Genomic DNA, 19,015 nt, shown 5'->3' on the forward strand with positions numbered 1-19,015 from the left:
AGTCAAGTGATCCATTGGCACGGCAACTCAAATGGCCTGCACTAGAGGTTGCCCATCCCAACAAGGACCAACATCATCAGCGCTATCACATACAATCGAACCTCTGCCGCTACCAAAGGGCCGATTCGGCCCCTGTCAGTGCGGCACTTGTCCGAAATTTTATGCGCTCGATGGCACCAGTCCCGCAATATCTGTTTGCTCCTCCTCCCAGGGTGAAATGTCGCCTGGCACCATGTTCGCGAACATCAATAACCCGACCGTGGAATTTCTTCAGTCTGCTCATGACACTGTCAGGCGTTTCGGAGGACCTCAAGACGTGGACATTGCCGGTCACTCGAACAGCGTGCCTTGCCTGGATCAGCCCGATCTGAAGTACGGCGCCTTCCCGATGATGAGCGTACCAGATCAGGGTAACGGCACACCGAGCAGCCCAGAGTGCGTGCTTGCATCCTTCGAGCCCGTTAGCACTATCGCAACCCGGAACGAGGTCAGTTTTAAGCAATGGTGGGTTTTTTCAGAACTGAAATGGACTGACGCTCCTCCTCACAGAGACGGAAGGCGCAGAACCGCGCAGCTCAAAGAGCTTTCCGCGTTCGCCAGCAGCAAGCTTTAACAGACGCACACTCCAAGCTGCGCTCCCTGCAAGAAGAATTGGAAGAAGCTACCGGAAAGAAAGATCATTTTGAACGACTATATAAAAGCCTCAGTCGTGAACATGAGCGTCTCCTCAGAACGTTTCAGGAGTTATTGGTGTCGGTACAGTCTACATAGGTCCTTGGGGACTGAGGTTTATCTGTCACACTAGATATGACCCTTCTCCTAGAATGAGGAGGCCAAACCTATATGTATACATATATATACAGCTAATCACGTCAACACTAACCTCGAAGCCCTGCTACGTGGATCGTTCATTATCTATCCCTACAAAATGACAATGGGAGTATGGCGCCTCAGCATACCCATCGAGGCCGGGCTGCAGCGATCGGGGGACTTCTGAGATTCATTCCGACGATTCTCCCCGATACGGTAAAAGGTGGTGTAAGAGCCCGCTCGAGGTGGAGATAGAACGTACCTCTCAGACTGTGGCTAGCAAGCATCCATTGGATGAATTCCTCCGCGTCGGATAACATGTTGGCCTCTTGAGCGTTAGTCATCAGTGGGATGACTGGCACCTCGGTGGCACCCAGCCACATAGTGAGATGGCGGTTTAAGCACCCCGCAAGGCCCGAGGGCTCTTCTCAGCATGGGACAGTTGTGCCACAGTCGTCTCTAATTCACGAACACCTCGATTGCTTGTTGCTCACTTCTCTGAGCAGGGGTCAGTCGTCACGGACGTATTCTTGGGCACGTCGCATCTTCAATCCCACCAGCCGTGTCGGCAGCAAACTCTTAAGTCGCAAGAGGGGTGGTTGTGAAGCCAGCACACCGTCGAGAGTTGAACCTTGAGCGGCACGTACATCCCACCTTATCCGCATCTGGTGTTTGCACAAGCATGTCTAGCGATCATGATCAACCTGCCAGCAAGTGGGGTGCCACAAAGAAGAAGCCGGTCGTTATTTCTGGATTCGAGTTCGTGTTAATGGGAGCAGATGGTGCTCTCGACAAGGCCGGCATCAGCCAAATAAGAGCACATACTACGCGAGAACTGCACAGGACGAGACGACAGAATGGCCAGGTATGTCTATTTCCTCGTGCAGGAGACAACTCCAGCACCTATTACGACTGCCTGTTGGCTCCAAAGCCCAATGCAAGGCCGCTTAGCTAATCCTGTAGTATCAGGTATTACTGCCGCGACGTCGTCGCAATGGCGCTGGTAATATACTCTTTGGCTCTCAGTTCGATCCTTTCCACTCTCTCCCACAGCTCCCGATAGAAGAACGCATACCCGGGATACTGGACGAGATCAAACATAATGGTAACCTTGGCCCTTTCCAACTCTACCTCTACGATTCCTGTACTTCCAGTATTCATGGGCGCGATTCCCGATTTTGGCCCACTAATATCGTGTCTAGTCTTCATAGTGTATAACCAGAAAGGGATGCAACAGAGCGTCTGGCCTGAAGGAGCTAAAAACAGCACCTTCTTCACGGCCATGCTACTCATGTGTTCGGTCCATCTCGACGGTCTGAGCTCGAAATCGACGTCGCCTACCACCACTGCTTTGAAGTTGGAAGCCATGCGACGCGTTCGAATTCTTATCCAGCAGCATTCCCCACTTGCGATCATCAGCTGCATCTCTGCCATCGCTTGCCTTGCAACATGCGCTTTAGTAAGTCAGAATTAGAAGCCTTTTCCACGTGCTCAAGGTTACAAGCATAGGTGACAAAGCTTATGAAGAAGGTAATGGAATCAGGCTAGGCTGACCTTTTAGGTGCGTGGAGAGCTGGCAGGGGCAGAGGAATACGTTACGCACCGGAACGCTTACGCAGTGCTCATTAGAGAAGCAGTTAGGCTGCACATGTTTGAAGAATCGAGATTTTGCAAGGATGTTCTGAGGATCATCACGATGATTGCGTGAGCATATGAAAACTAGTTAGGCCAATTGACCAATGCTCACTCCCCAGCACAGGATATCGAGACGATGCCGCATACCCATACCTGGCCTCGCTACCCCAGCAAATCCACAAACTCTTCTCAAGGAATATGAGCACGTTTTCGAAGACAAATGGCATTCACGGATTCAGGCTGATCCAGAACTCTATTCGCCCTTTTACGATGGAAGGATAGACCCTAGCGAAGACCCGTTCCCATTTCTGAGGAGAGATCATCTCCGATTGCTGGTGCAGATGATGCAATCGGTGGTCAAGATCTGGACTCGGCGAGATCCCTGCTCGGCGCAACAGCAACTGACCGCTGACACATTGATATCGATGTCTTTGTGCCAGCGCATACTGGCCATGCCGTCCTCAAAGATACCCGATCTACCATGCTCCACCGATTACGTCTACGAGGCCTGCAGACTGACCTCTGTCCTCCTAATTCGATCAGTTGAAAGCAACAGACATTGGCGGTTAGTGGCTAAAGGCACGTCAATACTTCAAGACATCCGAGACGCACTCCACAAAACCGATCTGGACAACCTGTGGGACAAGGATATTGGTCTACTTTATTACGTCGTGCTAGTCTTCCACAGCGCCACCTTTGGCACGCCACACTACCTGTTCGGCCATATCCTCCAAACAAGGATACATTTTGCGGTTACGTATTCATACGACGACTGGATTGGCGCGATCAAACCCATGTTGACGCTTCACGAACTGATGCCGTCGAAGGAGGCCGCGTTGCCAGAACGGTCTGCAAGATCGGGCTCTGCGGCCAATTACACCGAAACTTTGGCCGACATGCAATCAAATGCAGAGTCCGACAACATAATACTTTCTTCCCCGTGATGGTGATACAAGTGGATGGTTGAATGCATTCGGAGCTCAATCGGACTTCGGACTGTTCTCGCACGGACCATGACGGGCAACATTAGGCCACAGCTGAAAGTCGCACTGCGAGCCCCGGGGATTCCGAAGAAATATACCAAGTAGGGATACCGTCTAGCGCAAGTTAGACAGACAGATCTTGCAGATGGAAGCCGGTTGGTCAAGCATGTTCCTGGGATATTGTCACACTTCAGCACTGCAGCAGAGACGAAAGAGATCTCTTTTTAGCGGTACAGGCGCCGCAGACATTATAAATCGATCGGATCCGCTCAGGGTCTTTGAAGACCTCTTCTAAGTCGGCTCAAACGCTGGGGTATATATAGTGAAAGGCCAATCCAGGGGCAGTTCGTGGAGACACTACATTCAATTCATGGTCGACAGTGGAAAAACAAAAATCTCGGTAACAGCGAAATCCCTATAGGACCATGAGCCTCAAAATGGACAGTCAAATCCTAGATTCTTTTTTCGGCGCGATGTTTCCCATCCCTTCATGAAAGAGGTTGGGAGCTGATCGCAGAATGGCAACGTTTCTGGAAGTATTGCCAAGGTTTGGGGAAATCTGCACGCGCCTGACCCCTGTCCAGGAAATATCTCCTCCTTAGCTGACGCCGCCCTTGTTCTTCCCCAGCTCACCGGTCGTGAGGGTGAAATCATTGCTGTCGCCAAATGAAGCCGTTAATCCTGAAGAAGAAAAATATTATTCGTGAAGGAACTCGGGATTACGAACGACTCTAACTACTGGCGGCTTGGCACCACACACGTGAAGAAGACCACACAACGGTTAGGAAAACACCTTGTCTTGCGGGACTATTTCTCTGACAAAAGCTGCAAAAAAAAAGGGTAGGCAAAAATGAAGAGAGTGGGATTCGAACCCACGCGGGTTGCCCCATCAGGAAACGTAGTGTCAAGGCTGTAGCCTTAACCTGACGCCATAACCAAGCTCGGCCATCTCTCCAGGTTGATCTGCTGCTACACAACAGGCAATTGTTGAAGGGAATTTTACAATTTGAATATAAGAAGAGTTATCCCCGCATATCGCTTACGCGAGGACAAAATGTGAGTGCTAAGTCGCTCGCTAAGCGTAAATCGGTCTAGAGCGCGACTTGGCATTTAATGAGCACCCACATAAACTCCGAGTAGATTTATCATTGCTTTGAAGTGTCCAGCGCCCCGAGACTACTAAGGCAAGTTTTGTCACAGATTATGTGACGAGGACTCCTGTCCCCATAAAGGCATAGCACCGGCCAATGCAGACTTGAATGTCAACCCCCCAAGGGCGAGAAGCATCTGGTCTCCTGAGAGCCATGGTCTGTTCATGCCGACACTTTACGCGAGATCTGATGCTCGGTCGAGACGCTACGGCTCAAACGTGCATGGTCATTCTCGATGACTCGGGAACAAATGGGCCCTTGTTAGTTGGTGGGTGAACTGGCAACTGGCCTTTAGCATCCGAGGTGATCGACATTCATCACATCATCACGTCTTTTCCGATGGCTCAAGTGACCTGAGTACCGGAAGCGCCTCGAAGAAACGCTAGACCAGGCCTCGAAGCAGTACTAGGTATAATGAACCTAGAACTTCTCAGTCTGTTTCGGACATTGTCATCAGCAGATCACCGTGTCCGTTACTGCTCTTGAAACAGGCTCCCGTGTCATCCAGTCCGTATTTGCTTTGAAAATGAGGCAGGACAATGCCTTTACGACTACCCGCACCGCGCAACCGGAGCTTGCCACAAGAGCGTGGAAGCTCGCGTATAACAGAAGGCGAGCACGATAGTCGCCTCGCAATAGCCTATCTCCAGAAGGTCGGGTAGCTTTCTACTAGGTACTCTAGAGCCATGCAAGCAGCGTGGCGGAACAACAATTCTTCCGCCGGATTGTGGTCTCGTGCTTCGCATTCGCCCTGCGTATTCGTATTTCAACATCGACACGTTAAGAGCCAATCACAATCTGCCAACAGACAAGAAGACCTATCATGGCACATGCGCAAGGCACACTCGACTGCAATCTGGCGTTTACAATGGATATTAATGCCAGCTTTGTTGCGTCCAGAGGAGAAGCGAGGTTCCTCCCATTGGACATATTGGCACCAGTGCCTGACGGATAGGCGAGTCAGCCTGATGGGAAAAGGCAAGGCTGACTCCATGCCGAATACGAAATAGACAGGTCTTAATTACTTGTCCAGTGTATGTTGGATTGAGGTGAGATCATAATAACTGTTCCGTGCCTCTCCATGCGATGCTTTGCGCTGCCTATAACTGCCCCGATATTTGGCTTTGGTGGATTTTCGCCTCGTTTGACTTTTCCGATTGATGTCCTCACCGGATCCCTCCACTTGCCGTAACTGTTCAGGAAGATAAAAAGCTTGACCCAACGGTCTCGATCCTATGGACCGAAGCTGTCAGTCGTCCAAACACTCTTCCTTGACAGTTCAGCTAATCGGATCAAAGCCGACATTAACAAGTTCCTCGACAATATCGCCCAAGGTCCATCAGCTGTTTTTGCCGTCCTCTTCGCTGCGTCGGCTGGATTACATATATGGCAGAGCAAGTGCGTGTCTCCATTAAAGTGTTCCTCTGTAACATTTCTTCGGGCTGCTAACCCGGTCACTCTTGCAGGAAGTACAAATGCTGGAGGGACACATGGCCGCTCCCGTGCGCCTGCATTATTATGATGGCCGGTTTCATTTGTCGCGAGATTGCTGCAGATGATCATGATGCAAACAGTCAGGCCAGTGCAATTCAGGGGCTGTTCTACAGCGCGACGTAAGTCCAAGAGAGACCCGGTCTTCTGCGCAGGTCTGGGAGGATTGGCTACTGACAATGCATTAACCTACAGACCAACATTTACCCTTCCTCTATACATCTTTTTGCTCTTCTCTTCAGTCACCATTGAACTGTTGCCGTGGCTGCACCCAACTCTTTCCTACATCACCATTTGGGTCTTCACTAGTGCGATCATCTCCTGCACCGCTCAGGGTGCTGCGACATACTTCAACCCAGACGCGAAGAAAGGCTCCATCGGCCCAGCTCACGCTCTCCTCAAAGCAAGCCTGTTTCTGCAGCTCGCTCTGAACGGGGCGTTTGCCTGCGTCCTCGTCAATCTGCTTTTTCGACGGAACGCCACTGCTAATCGACGACGAGGCCTTCTGCTGTCCATGTTTGTTCTGATAGCGCTGATTTGCGTGCGCAATGTCTTTCGGACGATCCAGCTCTTCGTCTCACCACGCTCCCCACTGTGGACTAATGAAGCGTATTTCTGGGTCTTTGAGAGCTGCGCCATGCTATGCTACACAGTATTGTTTCACACCCTCCATTTGGGAAAATATGCGCCTCCTGGGTTCGGCGACTGTGCCCAAGGAAGGCGGTGTAACTGAGGGCACGAAGGTATTTGTGCTTGGACTCGACTCGCGAGTGTCGACACCACATCCGACATGGTTGCCGAAGTGTCAAGCCCTGATTGGTCAGCTTTGTATGAGTTGTATCTCTCTTTGGCATCACAGCCTTGCAGGGACATGGACCAATTGGGAACCTGATGACGTTTACCGAAGCAAAGAACCTCGGTGGATCCCCGGCAGTTGCAGAAAGTTCAATTTTTTCACTTTTGGACGGAGATGATTAGTGGTGGTGGAGGAGGTGGTGGTAGCTAGTGACTTGATCATGTTTTGTACTCTCTTCATCTGCTCAATTCTACGTCGTATACACAAAGAACTCCAATACGAAGGAAATCAGACTCGCCATGCCGCTTCCAACCGGAGTCTACCGCGCTGACCAAGTCGGGTCTCTCCTTCGGCCGAAGGAAATACTCGAGGCCCGTGAGAAAGTCGTGGCTGGAGAACTGTCCAAGTCAGAACTCCGGCAGCTCGAGGACAAGTACATCGCGGACGTCGTGCGGAAACAGCTAAATGCGGGCCTACAAGCCATCACAGACGGCGAGTTCCGTCGCGCATTCTTCCACCTAGACTTTCTCCAGCATCTGGACGGCATCGAGGTGCGCGGGAATATGATGTCGACCAACACCTCCAAGGGCGGATTTGCACCCCCGAAACTGGTCGTTACCGGGAAGCTGGGCCACAGCAAGCCCATCCAGGTCGACGATTTCAGGTTCTTGGAACGCCAGATCGCCGAGGCCGGTGGCCCGGAGAGCTTTGGCAAGGTTTTGGCGAAAGTGGCGATCCCCAGCCCGACGATGGTGCATTTTCGAGGCGGGCGCGAGACGATCGACCTCGACGCGTACCCGTCCATGGACATCTTCTTTGACGACCTCGCGCGGGTCTATCAAGAGGAGATTCAGGACCTATACGATGCGGGATGCCGGTTCGTACAGCTCGACGACACGAACCTCGCGTATCTGTGCGATCCAAAGATGCGGTCCGAGGCAGAGAGCAGACACGGCAGCGACGCCAAACAGCTCGCGAGCCAGTACGCGACTCTGATCAACCGAGCCATCGAGAAACGGCCCCATGACATGACTATTGGGATCCACCTGTGCAGGGGCAACCACCGCAGCCAATGGTTCGCGCAAGGCGGCTACGAGCCCGTCGCCGAGGTCCTCTTCAAAGACCTCAACGTCGACGTCTACTTCCTCGAATACGACGACGCGCGCTCCGGCGACTTCAGCCCCTTGCGCCACCTGCCGCCGCACAAGGTCGTCGTGCTCGGCGTCATGACCAGCAAAAAGGGCGACTTGGACGACAAATCCGCCATGATCCAGCGCTTGAACGAGGCTGCCAAATACTGTGGGAAGGGCCTTGATCAGCTCTGCCTCAGCCACCAGTGTGGCTTTAGCAGTACCATGGAAGGCAATGAGCTAAGCGAGGAGCAGCAATGGGCAAAGATTCGGTTGGAGGTCGAGATTGCCAAGGCGGTTTGGGGCCCCAATACCGCGGAGTGAGTCGCCCCTGAAAAAGCTACTCTTGAGGGGCTCGTAAACGATCCGAGAAACACGGAGAAGGAGAGACGAATTGTATACGGCGCAATCAATTCACCTTCAAGCAAGAGTCGTGAGTTATGAAATTCGGTAGGGTGGTGGGGGATGAAAACAAAGAAAAAATATCCTCGAATCTTGTGTAAGCCGCTTTCAACAACGGCGAGACAACAAGACGGTAGAACGACAAGACGAACAGTATGTTCAATGCACATATGGAGGAAGATGCCAGTCATAATACATCAGGATGTACTGGCACTGTTCAACATCGATACCCACCTACGCTGTGCTGTGAGGTCTAAGACTGAGGTCTCCGCAAGATATGACTATGTCTCAAAATCTAGATGTTCGTATGGAATCCACTAAAAAGTACCGCTTGGTCCTCAACCTGAGATTTACCAATCCCCATGGACAGCATTGTATTGATTGGTGAGAAAGTCAACCCCGGTGGTTTGCGTAAGGCTGTGCAGGTTCTCGCAGTGCCAGTCCCTGCAATGCGGCATGCATGCGTCTCGGGCGCATGGCATACATGTGATTAAGCCAGCACCCAATTGCACAGCCACTCGAATTCAGCCTCACCTCGAGCTCGGAATTTCCACAGCTACCCCAGCTGGCCTATTTGTGACCAAGATTTTCTCCTCAGTTTTCACCAACATTCCGTCTGTCTGTCCATCAAGTCTACCATTTCAGGCAGGAAGTTGACCCATATCAACCATGGCTGACGTAGCTGCTGGAATACTGGGACTTGTCTCGACAGCCGACGTCGTTTTTACTCGCCTGTTCAGGTACATCAGGCACGTCGAAAATGCTGACGAGGAAATCCTGGACCTTGCAGCGCAAGTTAAAGCTCTACAACGGACTCTGCAAAGCATCAGGTTGATCGTCGAAGACCTCAAGAAGCTCGATGGTAGCCACAGAGCTATTCTTGACACCAAATAGATCCAAAGCTGCATGGTAGCACTCGATCCGCTTCGAGAGACCCTCTCAAAAAACTTGTTTATGACCATTCGCAGAACCGACATCTAAATTTTTCGCGCACTTCCGACAACCTCTTTGAACTTATTCTTGATATAGAGAGCTGTTTTGAGAATTCTATAGTCTCGGTTGATGACCTGGACGAGTGCGGCGATATTAGACGAACTACAGACTACCTTGCACGTCTATGCAGGCGCTCACTCTGAGTTAGGACAGCTCTTTTCAATCGGGATACCGCCGAAGGTTCGAGATTTCACTTGTCCGACTTCCAATAGCTCTCCATTGCAGCTCAAAGCATCGATCTTCGACTCTACGTCGCTCCAGAGATGGAAATGAGGCTGAGGCCTGAGTCTGCAAGGAGATTAAGGATCAAAAATCCGGATTTGAAAGGGGAGATCCTGGACAAGCTTATCAACGGGGCCCATGGAATGTTTAGATGGATTGCCGTACAGCTCGATTACTTCTGCGACCTGCCATCAGATTTCGACCTTCAAGAAGCCTTGAAATCGCTCCCTCCCGATTTCTTTTCATCTTATGCACGCCTCCTAGTTCGCATCAACAAGATGACAACAACAACTCAAGACGTTGTGGCACGTGTACTGAAATGGATCACACATAATATTATACCTGTGGAAGCCCTGCTCGAAGCCTTGTCAGTGAAGCCTGGGATTCGTCGTTTGGATCCGACAAAAAGACTTGACGTGGATGAAATTCTCATGTTTTGCGGAAACCTGGTGCGCTTAACGTCGGATGGGAGATATATTGAACTGGCACATTTACGGTCAAAGAATTTTTGATGTCTATCGACCTTGCCACCCAGCCAGAATTCGTCAAGTACAAATCGGAGATTAGGAGACATTCGTCTTATTTGAGTGTCACTATGTTGACCTATCTGACATGCGATGGCTCTTCTGAGAGTCCTTTTTCGTCACGCAAGTGGGAAAGAGGGAGTGATGACCGTCCTTTTCTAGAGATTGCCGTGGATGATTGGGAAACCTTCGCACGACATTGTGATGGTGATGAAGAAGCTGACCTGCTCTTGCAAAAGTTTTTCTGTCTGTCCAGACCTGCATGTATCACTTGGTGGGCTCAGCATATTTCGCTTTGTACGAAATATGGGATTTCTCTGAAGATGGTGAGGATCAGACGCTTGACTAGGGGGCTATTACACCATTGCATTGGCCTGCTATGCTGAGGATGGAAAGAGTTTGTAAGTGGATTCTTTCTAAACCGGGGCCTTGCGACCCCGATAGCCCACTTGGAACACCACTTCAAATGTTGTTGATGGGCGATAGACTTCGTTACACGTTACACGAAGAGAGCTAGAAAGAATGTATACATGCGTGGAAAAGATATGATGGTGACGAAGGCCGCCTCCACGAAACAATCCAGCATCTCATTGCCAACGGCGCAGATGTTAACAAAATCTTCAGTCCTTTCCCGAGAACCTGGCAACATCCCTCAGTGCTGTCACTATACATTATGCTCCATGGATGTGGTTGGCCAGAAATCACTACGTAGCTTTTGAAAGCCGGAGCAAAATGCGATAATAGCGTCATTGAAATTCTTGAGGACTACCTCGAAGAAGATTTGGATAGGATCTACAAAGCAGTCTGCAAGGAGAAAAATCCGAAGCTGGAGCAGATTCCAGTTCCCATCATGGACATCATCCAATCTGTTCAAAACCACCACTATCACCGCAAGTATGGAGAACGTATTCGAAAATTGAAAGCGAAAGTGGATTTGGCGCGGAGAGATATAAAGGTTTAACTCACAAAACGGATGAAGACTAAAACTCAGAAGAATCAAGGCAAAGAAACTTGTCAAAATCAATCACGAAGCGAGCGAGAATGGTCTAGGGAAACTTGGCGGAGGCCGTCTGTGAGAGATGTCCATAGAATGTCACGTTGTTTGTAGTTGGGAATTCCACAACGGCCAACTGTCAGGCCTGAGGAACAGTCATTCCTTCATCCTTAGCCAACAGTACTGGCTCCAAGAATTCGGATGAACTTGGATATTCTGATAGTAGCAGCTTATTAGCATTTTCGTCTATGTGGGATACCTATATTCACATCGAAGTCAAGGTTGTATACTTCCTTCAATAATATCATCGACTCCTCCATACTGTGTTCGTTCAGAGCACGAATCCTCCCAATATGCGTTGTGGTCTAAGAGGCCAATATTATCTGCCGCTGCATTTAACATGTTGGGCTTTTATTGCGCTTTCCGCTTAAACAGAGTCTCGAAATACTGCGTACTTCCATGATTTTAGTCTCTGGCCAACCTTAGTCTGATCTGCGACGTCGATATCGTCTGCTTGCGTGTCGATGACCTACGGAAGTATGATGGTTACAGAGACTTCCTTAAAAGAACTGCCTTTCGCAACGTGTCACGTATTAGGACTACGAGGCGCTGCAGATCCAGAAACAAACTTCACGTGATGCTTTGGGAACAAACCTGCAGCCGCAAAAAAGGAAACAAAGGTGAAGTAGCATTAGAGCGGGCGGAGATTCCACCGAGGCGGGCAATTTCCCGCATTTTGTCATCAATATTGCCTTCACCAAGACTCATTTGGTCTTTTGGCGGCCATAATAGCCGTAGCTGCCGTCCTGCAGGCCCCAATTGCCGTTTCCACAGTGTGATTGCAGATGGCAGCCTGCACGGAATTGTACAGTCTTTGATCCGTGTCCAAGATGTTTCGCTCGTCATGTGTCCGGACGTCAAGGCCCGGAAATGAGACGTCGTATGCTGCTCAGGGAAGTGCTGCTGCGATCTACCAGGAAGCGGTTGCCAGGTGATGCTTGATTGAGAACCTACAGAAAGGTGAAACCTGAACCTATATCATTAGCACTAAACCAGCAGAAAATCGTCCTCGAAATCGTCAGGTCAGAACAAGTCCAAGAGAAAAGGGTACAAAGCAGTAACTTCGTGTCGATATAATGTCGCCTAATGGAACCAATGGGACGACCGAGCCCAAACACGGCAAGATGATATCGAAGAACGAGTATATGCCAGGTCTGCCTGCCAAGCATCTCAATACTCCAGTCGAAGTCACTCCATCGTCCGAGGAAAAGGCCGCTGGGCGGTTCAATGATGCCAACATCAAGGTGTTCCTCTCTGGGATGCACAGAGACGGTGTGGTTATTCTTAAGGACATCATCAACCCAGATCACCTCGATGTCATCAACGAATTCATGATTGAGGACACCAAGAACGAACTCAACAAGGAGAATTTGTACAAAAACTTCGGTGCCGAGAATATTCAACAAGGTCCTCCTCTGACGCCCCCAAAATACTTCTTTAACGACGTCTATCTGAATAAGCTCCTTTTTCATGCCGTCAATCTTTACCTGGGACCGAACGCAACATGGAACATGGTCAGCGGCAACAACGCCTTACCTCATGGTGTCAAGCGGCAACCTGTTCATTCTGACGCCATGTGCAATCATCCCCCAGCACCTTTCTACGTGGTTGCAAATGTCTACACCTGTGATGCTAGCGCTGCCAATGGCTCGACAGAGATTTGGCTGGGGACGCATCATTTCAACACTGAAGCTCAGACACCGCCCGGTCCAAAAGGTGAAACTCACATCACAGACGAGTATGTGGCGGAAAGGCAGAAAACTCTGCCTGGTATTCAACCTACGGTGAAGAAAGGTTCGATCTTGTTCCGCGATATGAGATTGTGGCATGCCGGAGTGTGCAACAAATCCGACGACATGCGGTACATGATTGCCTTGGGCTTCTCTGCCAGCTGGTGGCACGGCACAGCAAAGTTCAGAGTCCCCGCGGGGACAGGGGTATTTGAGCGCATCATTCACGGCACCAAGGGGCAGGGGATCACGCCTTTGATGATTGAGCTGCCCCCTGAGGAGTATGAGAAGCTGCGGGATGCACATGACTTTAGCGATGTCGAGAAGATGACGTACGAAGGTGAAATATTCTAGTTAAGCACTGCGAATCGCTGGGTATCAAGATCAAATTGCCTGATACAGCCTTAATTGCGGATACGCTGAATTCTTCGCAGGATATCTGCACCCTTACGGGCGCTGCACAATCTGTCTCTTCGCAAGAGTCCTCTCTCAAACTCGATGTCTTGGATAGAGCTCGTTTAATGAATGCGAAGCTTACTAACTACAAATAGAAGAAACTGACAATAATTTCACCCATCAATCTCCCTTCTTCTCCTTACCTCTCGGTGGTAAGTCCTTCGCGCCAATGGTGCCACAAGGCTGATTGAAAGCCTTGCAGTTGGTGGCCAATCGGCTACTGCAACAGTATCCCGCATCACGTGGACGGAACGTCGAGATCGTTTTCCGGACGCCAATTGACCACTCTCTATCTTCGTTCCTATCTCCAGCTTCTCCGTTCTTCGTTCACAACATCATCCCTGGTAAGCCATGTCGCCCGCTTGCCAGACCCAGAACAGCAATGATTGTCCGGATCTCGCGCAACTTCTGATAGTTGCGCTTGGATGTCTCCCGGTATCAAACTCAAGCAGGAAAGGGATAATGATACCTTTGACTGCGAGTGCGTTCCTGATGATGTTCCGTACACTCGAAAGCTATCGACTACAAAGCGCAAGCTCAGAACTGTAGCGGTCAGCCAGCACAAAAGGCTCACGCTCGCCCGTCGCTGGACCGGAAAGGAGATCGCAAAGTAAGTCTTTCGGAATCGAACAAGATGCGCGCCTCCTTGATATCATTTATTGCTTTTGCCAGCTACGTCTGGGGTCTTCCCACTGCTTCGCCAGTTCGAGGTCAGAATTCGAATTGTTTCCCGTTTGGAAGTGCCTCATTCAATGGCTCCCTCAAGGCACCCAACACGACAAGGAAGGAGTGGTGGTGCCCTCAATCTATGACATACGGTTTCCTTGGCTTCTCCTATCCTATGGAAGGAGAGTGCTATGATGACAGCTTTGACCGCATCAACGCCGACTTGCAACGCCAGAAACGTGATTTCGGCGCAAGTTTGATCAGAGTTTACCTTCCCTATTGCTATACCACCTATCTTTGGGAGAACCTCATCAAAGCAGCTGTGGCCAATGATATGGGAGTCGTTGCGCAAGTCGCTTGGCCTCTGAACGGCGATCCAGTATGTTCGAAACTCCCTTATAAGACCGCACATTTACTCAATTTCGCCGACAGCTCGAATACTGGCAGAAAATTGCCGCCTCCATAATTGAGATCCTCTCAAACAGCACTTACAAGGATATTGCACCCTACGTGTTTCACAGCATTGAATTCGGCACGGAACCAATTGGTGATCAGGACGACGGTGACAACTTCATCAATGACCTCGTTAACTTCAAGGCGGCAGTTAGACCGTATGGTATCCCAGTCGGTATTAGCGAAGATTGGGACCGTCCCGGGATCATGTGTAGCAATTACACGGCAGGGCAAGCACCAGGTCTCGGGCCCACTGGAAAACAAATCCTTCCGCAAAGTGACTTTGTCCACGCTCATATTATGCCATACTATCATGGATACAACATATCTGGATCATGGAACTATATCAGTGACCAGGTGCACTGGTACAAGAACTACACCGCTGTTCCACTCGTAATCTCTGAGGTAAGACGCATTCTCTCTCGAACTGTTTGCTGCAGGGCTAACGCTTGCCTTTTACCCAGACACAATGGGCTTGGGAGCTCAACGTTCTACACCAAGGAAGCAAAGACATTGGCACACCACAGTACACGACGTTCTGGAAGACATACGACGAGAACTGCCAGTTCTTCAAGAAGAACAACGTCGGCTGGTTTTTGCATGCGTGGAAGTGGGAGGGAACCTTCAACATGGTCACCCCGAATGGCTCATATGCGATACCGAATTGGACACCGCAAAAGTGCTAGGGACGAGTTAGGGATGTGAGTAAAATGCTCCGAAAGCGCAGGAGGAGACTTAGGAGTTTAAAGTTGGTAGCATCCAATAGTATGTCATTAGTCATTGCATCAACCGCCATCAATTCCATTCAGGGCACGGAGTGTTTGAATCTAGATTTGAACATTCGCATATACTAGCGGAGGGGTAAGTGGGCCTGAATTCTGTACGCGTGACTATTAGCTGACACATGTCACATAGTATCCACCCACAAGACGCACCCAGACGAATACTACCCTGACTTATCGCTGTCTATGCACCGGCAAAAGGTCCAGTCCCATCCGTGTCTTTTGCCAGGATCGACCACGGAGCCACGGAGCCATGCACACTTTTCTCCGTCCCTCGAATCTGCGAGTCAAGTGAAAGACTGATCAAACGAGGCCACTGGTGGCTGGGGCGAGTTCTGTAAGCTGCCCTATGCAAGGCTCCATCCATCACCCGCGCTGCGCCAGGGTCAGGGCCTGATGTTTGCCTGGGAAGGGGGCGCTTTTCATGTACATCTACCATACGTACGTGCGGACGTGCGGACAGGTTCAAAAAATGTGATCGCTTCAGAGGGACGAGATATCATACTACTTCATGTGCTCAAAGAGAACACCATCTCCCATCACCTCCCGTGTGAGAATAACACTCGGGGTGCAATACCCCAGGCCTGACTCTAGCAGGTTGCAACCACCCACAACAATAACGACGGACGAATACGCCGACAATGGGCTCCCTCTCTCCTGAGCCCACCAAAACCCCAAGCGCCATCGACGCAAACATCAACACCACCAGCAGCCCGCAGTCCATATTCCACGTCGTCCACTTCCGTTACTACGCCCACATCCCGCCGTCGACGCGGGCCGACGTTGCACGCCGCTTCCTCGCGCTGCAGTCGGCGTGTATCCTCCCGCGCACCCGCAAACCGTACATCCGCTCCTTCACGGGCGGCCGCGACGTCAGTGTCGAGGATCTGCACAAGGGCTTCCACGCCGTCTTCATCCTCGAGTTCGCCTCCCAGGGCGACCGCGACTGGTACGTGCACGAGGACCCCGTGCACCGGAACTTTGGCGTCGGCGTGTTGACGGGCGTGGTGGAGGAGGTTATGGTTGTGGATTTTCGGAGGGGCGAATTTTGATAATGCGCACAGATTCCTGCATTTCCTCGCGATTTCGGGTTTGTTTTACTATTCGGTCAGTTGCCCAGGGCGGGGGAGGCGCCTGATGATTGTGTGGAAAGAAAGAGTGAGAGAGCGAGAGAGGTGACCAAGGAGAGGCGGAAATATTCTGTGGGGTGTAGAAATGTGCCTAATTGACGGACAGACTGATGGGAGATTTTCATGTGAGACTCGATGCAGTTGCTTGTATTGTATAGGCTATGGGAAGAAGTGCCTATTTGGGGGTTGAAAAGTGCGGCTATATCTCGATTGCGTTACATGTAAACAAGACTCCTCCCAACGTGACATCCTGGGTATTTATCGACATGGTATCACCTGCGACACCAACACGCCCCATCGACATGGCCCTCAAACCTCGACTTCTCGTCCCTCGGGGATCTTGAAGTCCTTGAATTTCCGCGCCGGAACCCCTGCCTCGAACATGTAGTCGAGTTCCTCGTACGTGCGTCCCTTTGTCTCGGGAAGGCGGAAGAAACACCAGATCGTGGCGATGGTACTGAGCCCGCCGAAGAAGAACCCGGTTTTACCTCTCCAGTTGCCCGAGGAGGCATTCAGCATGTACGGAACCACGACGGTCATGATGATCTGGGCGATGGAGCCGCTGCTTGTGGCCAAAGCGACTGTTTGCGACCGTAGACGAGTTGCGCCGATCTCGGCGAAGATGACAAAGTTGATGGGTCCCACCGTCCCCTGGAACAGAAATGTCAGGATGTCGAGCAGAGCAGCTTGTGCCCAGGCCAGACCTGGGCGCGAGGTGTAATGCGGAATGCAGTCCAGGATGCCAATGATGAAAAGAGAGACAGCCATCATCCCCACACCATACATATAGATGGTCCGTCTGCCGAAGAAGGACATGAAGACCCAGGAACAGCAAGTGGCCACGAAGCCAATCGCCGTGTTGCCGACACCCATGTCGAAAGAAGCGCTGATTGGCAGGCCGGCCAGGGTGAAGAAGTAAACGGCATAGCCGATCAGGGAGATGCCAGTGATGACCTGGAAGATCTGGACCATGATGGCGACCTCGGTGCGAGCACGACTCGACGCTCGGAAGCATTCGAAGAAGGTTGTGTCCTTTTCCACTTCGATCTCGTGTATCGTAGTCGCTTCGATGTTTGCAAGCGTGGCTTTGATGTCGACTTTGGGCGACTCTCGGGCGAGTCGTCTTAACGCCTTCTCGGCCTCATCGACGCGGCCTTTGCGCACCAGCCACCAAGGGCTCTCCGGAGCAAAGAAGAGACCTAGTGCTAGTATGGGAATCCAGATCCACTGGATGGCAAAGGGGATGCGGTATGCCCATTGGTCAACCCTTTCCGAAAACCCTTTGCCGACCCCAGAAGCTACAAATTGTCCAATAACATAGGCGAGATTCATTCCGGCATTGAGAATACCGCGGAGAGCCAAAGGACACACCTCCGACGCGTATGTTGGTGCCAGGACGACGTAGGTGCCGTAAAGGATACCGGCGAGGAATTCTCCTGCCGCCAAGGTATGGATGTTGTTTGCAAACATTTGAAGAAAGATGAAAGCGGTGCTGAAAAAGAGGGATCCCCAGAAGACCTTCTTTCGACCCCATCGTTCCATTGGCCACGAAGCTGTAAAGGCTCCGAGGAACTGACCTACGGGCGTTCCCATGCCGAGGACGTTCTGCCATTTCGCCGATACCTCGTAGCCAATGTCGCCTCCGTAGTTCGTGCCGTATTTCTTCACAAATGCTGGTAGGGCGTAAAAGCTGTAAATTAACCCTGAATCATAGCCAACCATGACCTATTCTTGGTAGTTAGAATAGTGTCCTCTCTTCCGGTCTGCTCTGTCGAAAAACTACACGGATTTGGAGGGACGGAGCACTCACCAAGGACCACGCAAATAACGACGCCCAGAAGACCGCCATGGGGTATAGTTTGACGGCTTCGATGACCCCCAATGAGTGCTCGATGTGAGTGGCGATCTTTGACTGCTCCAACAATTCTGCATGCTGCTCCTCCTTGACGTTGGTGATTTCACCTTTGGTATCATCCTTGGTCGAAGACATGGTGGAGCTTGAGCCCAGATGGACTTCTGATTGAACCACTTCCTGGAAGTCAGAGTCCGCTGGAAGGAATAGCGGAAACGGCAACCCTCAGTTAAAGGCGGGAATGGCGAGAGTCTTGACTTCGGTCAAGAAGACAGTCAAGCTGTCTATCTTTCGATAGTAGCTCGAAACATCAAGATAAGAGGTTGCCACCGTGGTAACGGTAGCAGTTCACTTATCTGAAGCTGTTCGATAGTATAGAAGCGAAAAAGGTGCTACCACATGCTGGAGGCAAATGTCCTTGCCACGGATCTGACCCGCTCGATAAGGACACGGATCCACGGCATGCCTCCGGGATGCGACCTCCGTGTCCTCAACGGTCTGGATCAACATCTATTGCTCGACCCTTTCCCCGGATTTTGCGGCTCGTGACCTCGCGGAGATACTTCATGAGTAAGTCGTAGTAATCGGATTGATTGGATAGATAGATGAGAGTGGACCATCAGTGAGGGGTTCCCTGCTATCTAAAAGGATCTTGAGAAAAGGACTTTTTGTTGAAGTACCTAAAGGAAACACCGACATATTGGGGAAATCCCCCAGTGCCCCGGTGAGTGACCGGAGATCATCAGGAGGATCAG

The 19,015-nt window shown here is 50.9% G+C and overlaps 9 protein-coding genes and 1 non-coding gene across 10 annotated transcripts; 8 read left to right on the plus strand and 2 right to left on the minus strand.

The window, feature by feature from the left end:
* Positions 1–232: 232 nt before the first annotated feature.
* On the plus strand, positions 233–771 carry Z519_06553 (uncharacterized protein; the record flags this gene model as incomplete). Its single annotated transcript, XM_016764293.1, has 2 exons — positions 233–487; positions 550–771. The coding sequence occupies 2 exons, from the start codon at positions 233–235 to the stop codon at positions 769–771; spliced, it is 477 nt and encodes a 158-aa protein (XP_016619375.1).
* Positions 772–1,492: 721 nt separating this feature from the next.
* Positions 1,493–3,389, plus strand: Z519_06554 (uncharacterized protein; the record flags this gene model as incomplete). The annotated part of the gene is made up of 5 exons (XM_016764294.1): positions 1,493–1,675; positions 1,780–1,954; positions 2,013–2,269; positions 2,372–2,514; positions 2,570–3,389. 5 exons carry the CDS (start codon positions 1,493–1,495, stop codon positions 3,387–3,389), a joined length of 1,578 nt encoding a protein of 525 aa, XP_016619376.1.
* An 890-nt stretch (positions 3,390–4,279) lies between these two features.
* Positions 4,280–4,383, minus strand: Z519_06555. Its single transcript has one exon. It is a non-coding gene; the product is annotated as a tRNA-Leu (tRNA).
* A 1,717-nt stretch (positions 4,384–6,100) lies between these two features.
* Positions 6,101–6,803, plus strand: Z519_06556 (uncharacterized protein; the record flags this gene model as incomplete). The annotated part of the gene is made up of 2 exons (XM_016764295.1): positions 6,101–6,192; positions 6,266–6,803. 2 exons carry the CDS (start codon positions 6,101–6,103, stop codon positions 6,801–6,803), a joined length of 630 nt encoding a protein of 209 aa, XP_016619377.1.
* A 362-nt stretch (positions 6,804–7,165) lies between these two features.
* Z519_06557 (uncharacterized protein) lies at positions 7,166–8,320 on the plus strand (the record flags this gene model as incomplete). The annotated part of the gene is made up of 1 exon (XM_016764296.1): positions 7,166–8,320. The coding sequence occupies one exon, from the start codon at positions 7,166–7,168 to the stop codon at positions 8,318–8,320; it is 1,155 nt and encodes a 384-aa protein (XP_016619378.1).
* Positions 8,321–9,654: 1,334 nt separating this feature from the next.
* Positions 9,655–10,125, plus strand: Z519_06558 (uncharacterized protein; the record flags this gene model as incomplete). Its single annotated transcript, XM_016764297.1, has 1 exon — positions 9,655–10,125. The coding sequence occupies one exon, from the start codon at positions 9,655–9,657 to the stop codon at positions 10,123–10,125; it is 471 nt and encodes a 156-aa protein (XP_016619379.1).
* Positions 10,126–12,267: 2,142 nt separating this feature from the next.
* Z519_06559 (uncharacterized protein) lies at positions 12,268–13,275 on the plus strand (the record flags this gene model as incomplete). The annotated part of the gene is made up of 1 exon (XM_016764298.1): positions 12,268–13,275. The coding sequence occupies one exon, from the start codon at positions 12,268–12,270 to the stop codon at positions 13,273–13,275; it is 1,008 nt and encodes a 335-aa protein (XP_016619380.1).
* A 736-nt stretch (positions 13,276–14,011) lies between these two features.
* On the plus strand, positions 14,012–15,182 carry Z519_06560 (uncharacterized protein; the record flags this gene model as incomplete). Its single annotated transcript, XM_016764299.1, has 3 exons — positions 14,012–14,422; positions 14,476–14,901; positions 14,961–15,182. 3 exons carry the CDS (start codon positions 14,012–14,014, stop codon positions 15,180–15,182), a joined length of 1,059 nt encoding a protein of 352 aa, XP_016619381.1.
* A 737-nt stretch (positions 15,183–15,919) lies between these two features.
* Positions 15,920–16,330, plus strand: Z519_06561 (uncharacterized protein; the record flags this gene model as incomplete). The annotated part of the gene is made up of 1 exon (XM_016764300.1): positions 15,920–16,330. One exon carries the CDS (start codon positions 15,920–15,922, stop codon positions 16,328–16,330), a length of 411 nt encoding a protein of 136 aa, XP_016619382.1.
* Positions 16,331–16,717: 387 nt separating this feature from the next.
* Z519_06562 (uncharacterized protein) lies at positions 16,718–18,398 on the minus strand (the record flags this gene model as incomplete). The annotated part of the gene is made up of 2 exons (XM_016764301.1): positions 16,718–18,133; positions 18,219–18,398. 2 exons carry the CDS (start codon positions 18,396–18,398, stop codon positions 16,718–16,720), a joined length of 1,596 nt encoding a protein of 531 aa, XP_016619383.1.
* Positions 18,399–19,015: the final 617 nt, after the last annotated feature.

The sequence above is a fragment of the Cladophialophora bantiana genome, assembly GCF_000835475.1.
Source record: "Cladophialophora bantiana CBS 173.52 unplaced genomic scaffold supercont1.9, whole genome shotgun sequence".
In the NCBI taxonomy this organism is placed as follows: Eukaryota; Fungi; Ascomycota; class Eurotiomycetes; order Chaetothyriales; family Herpotrichiellaceae; genus Cladophialophora; species Cladophialophora bantiana.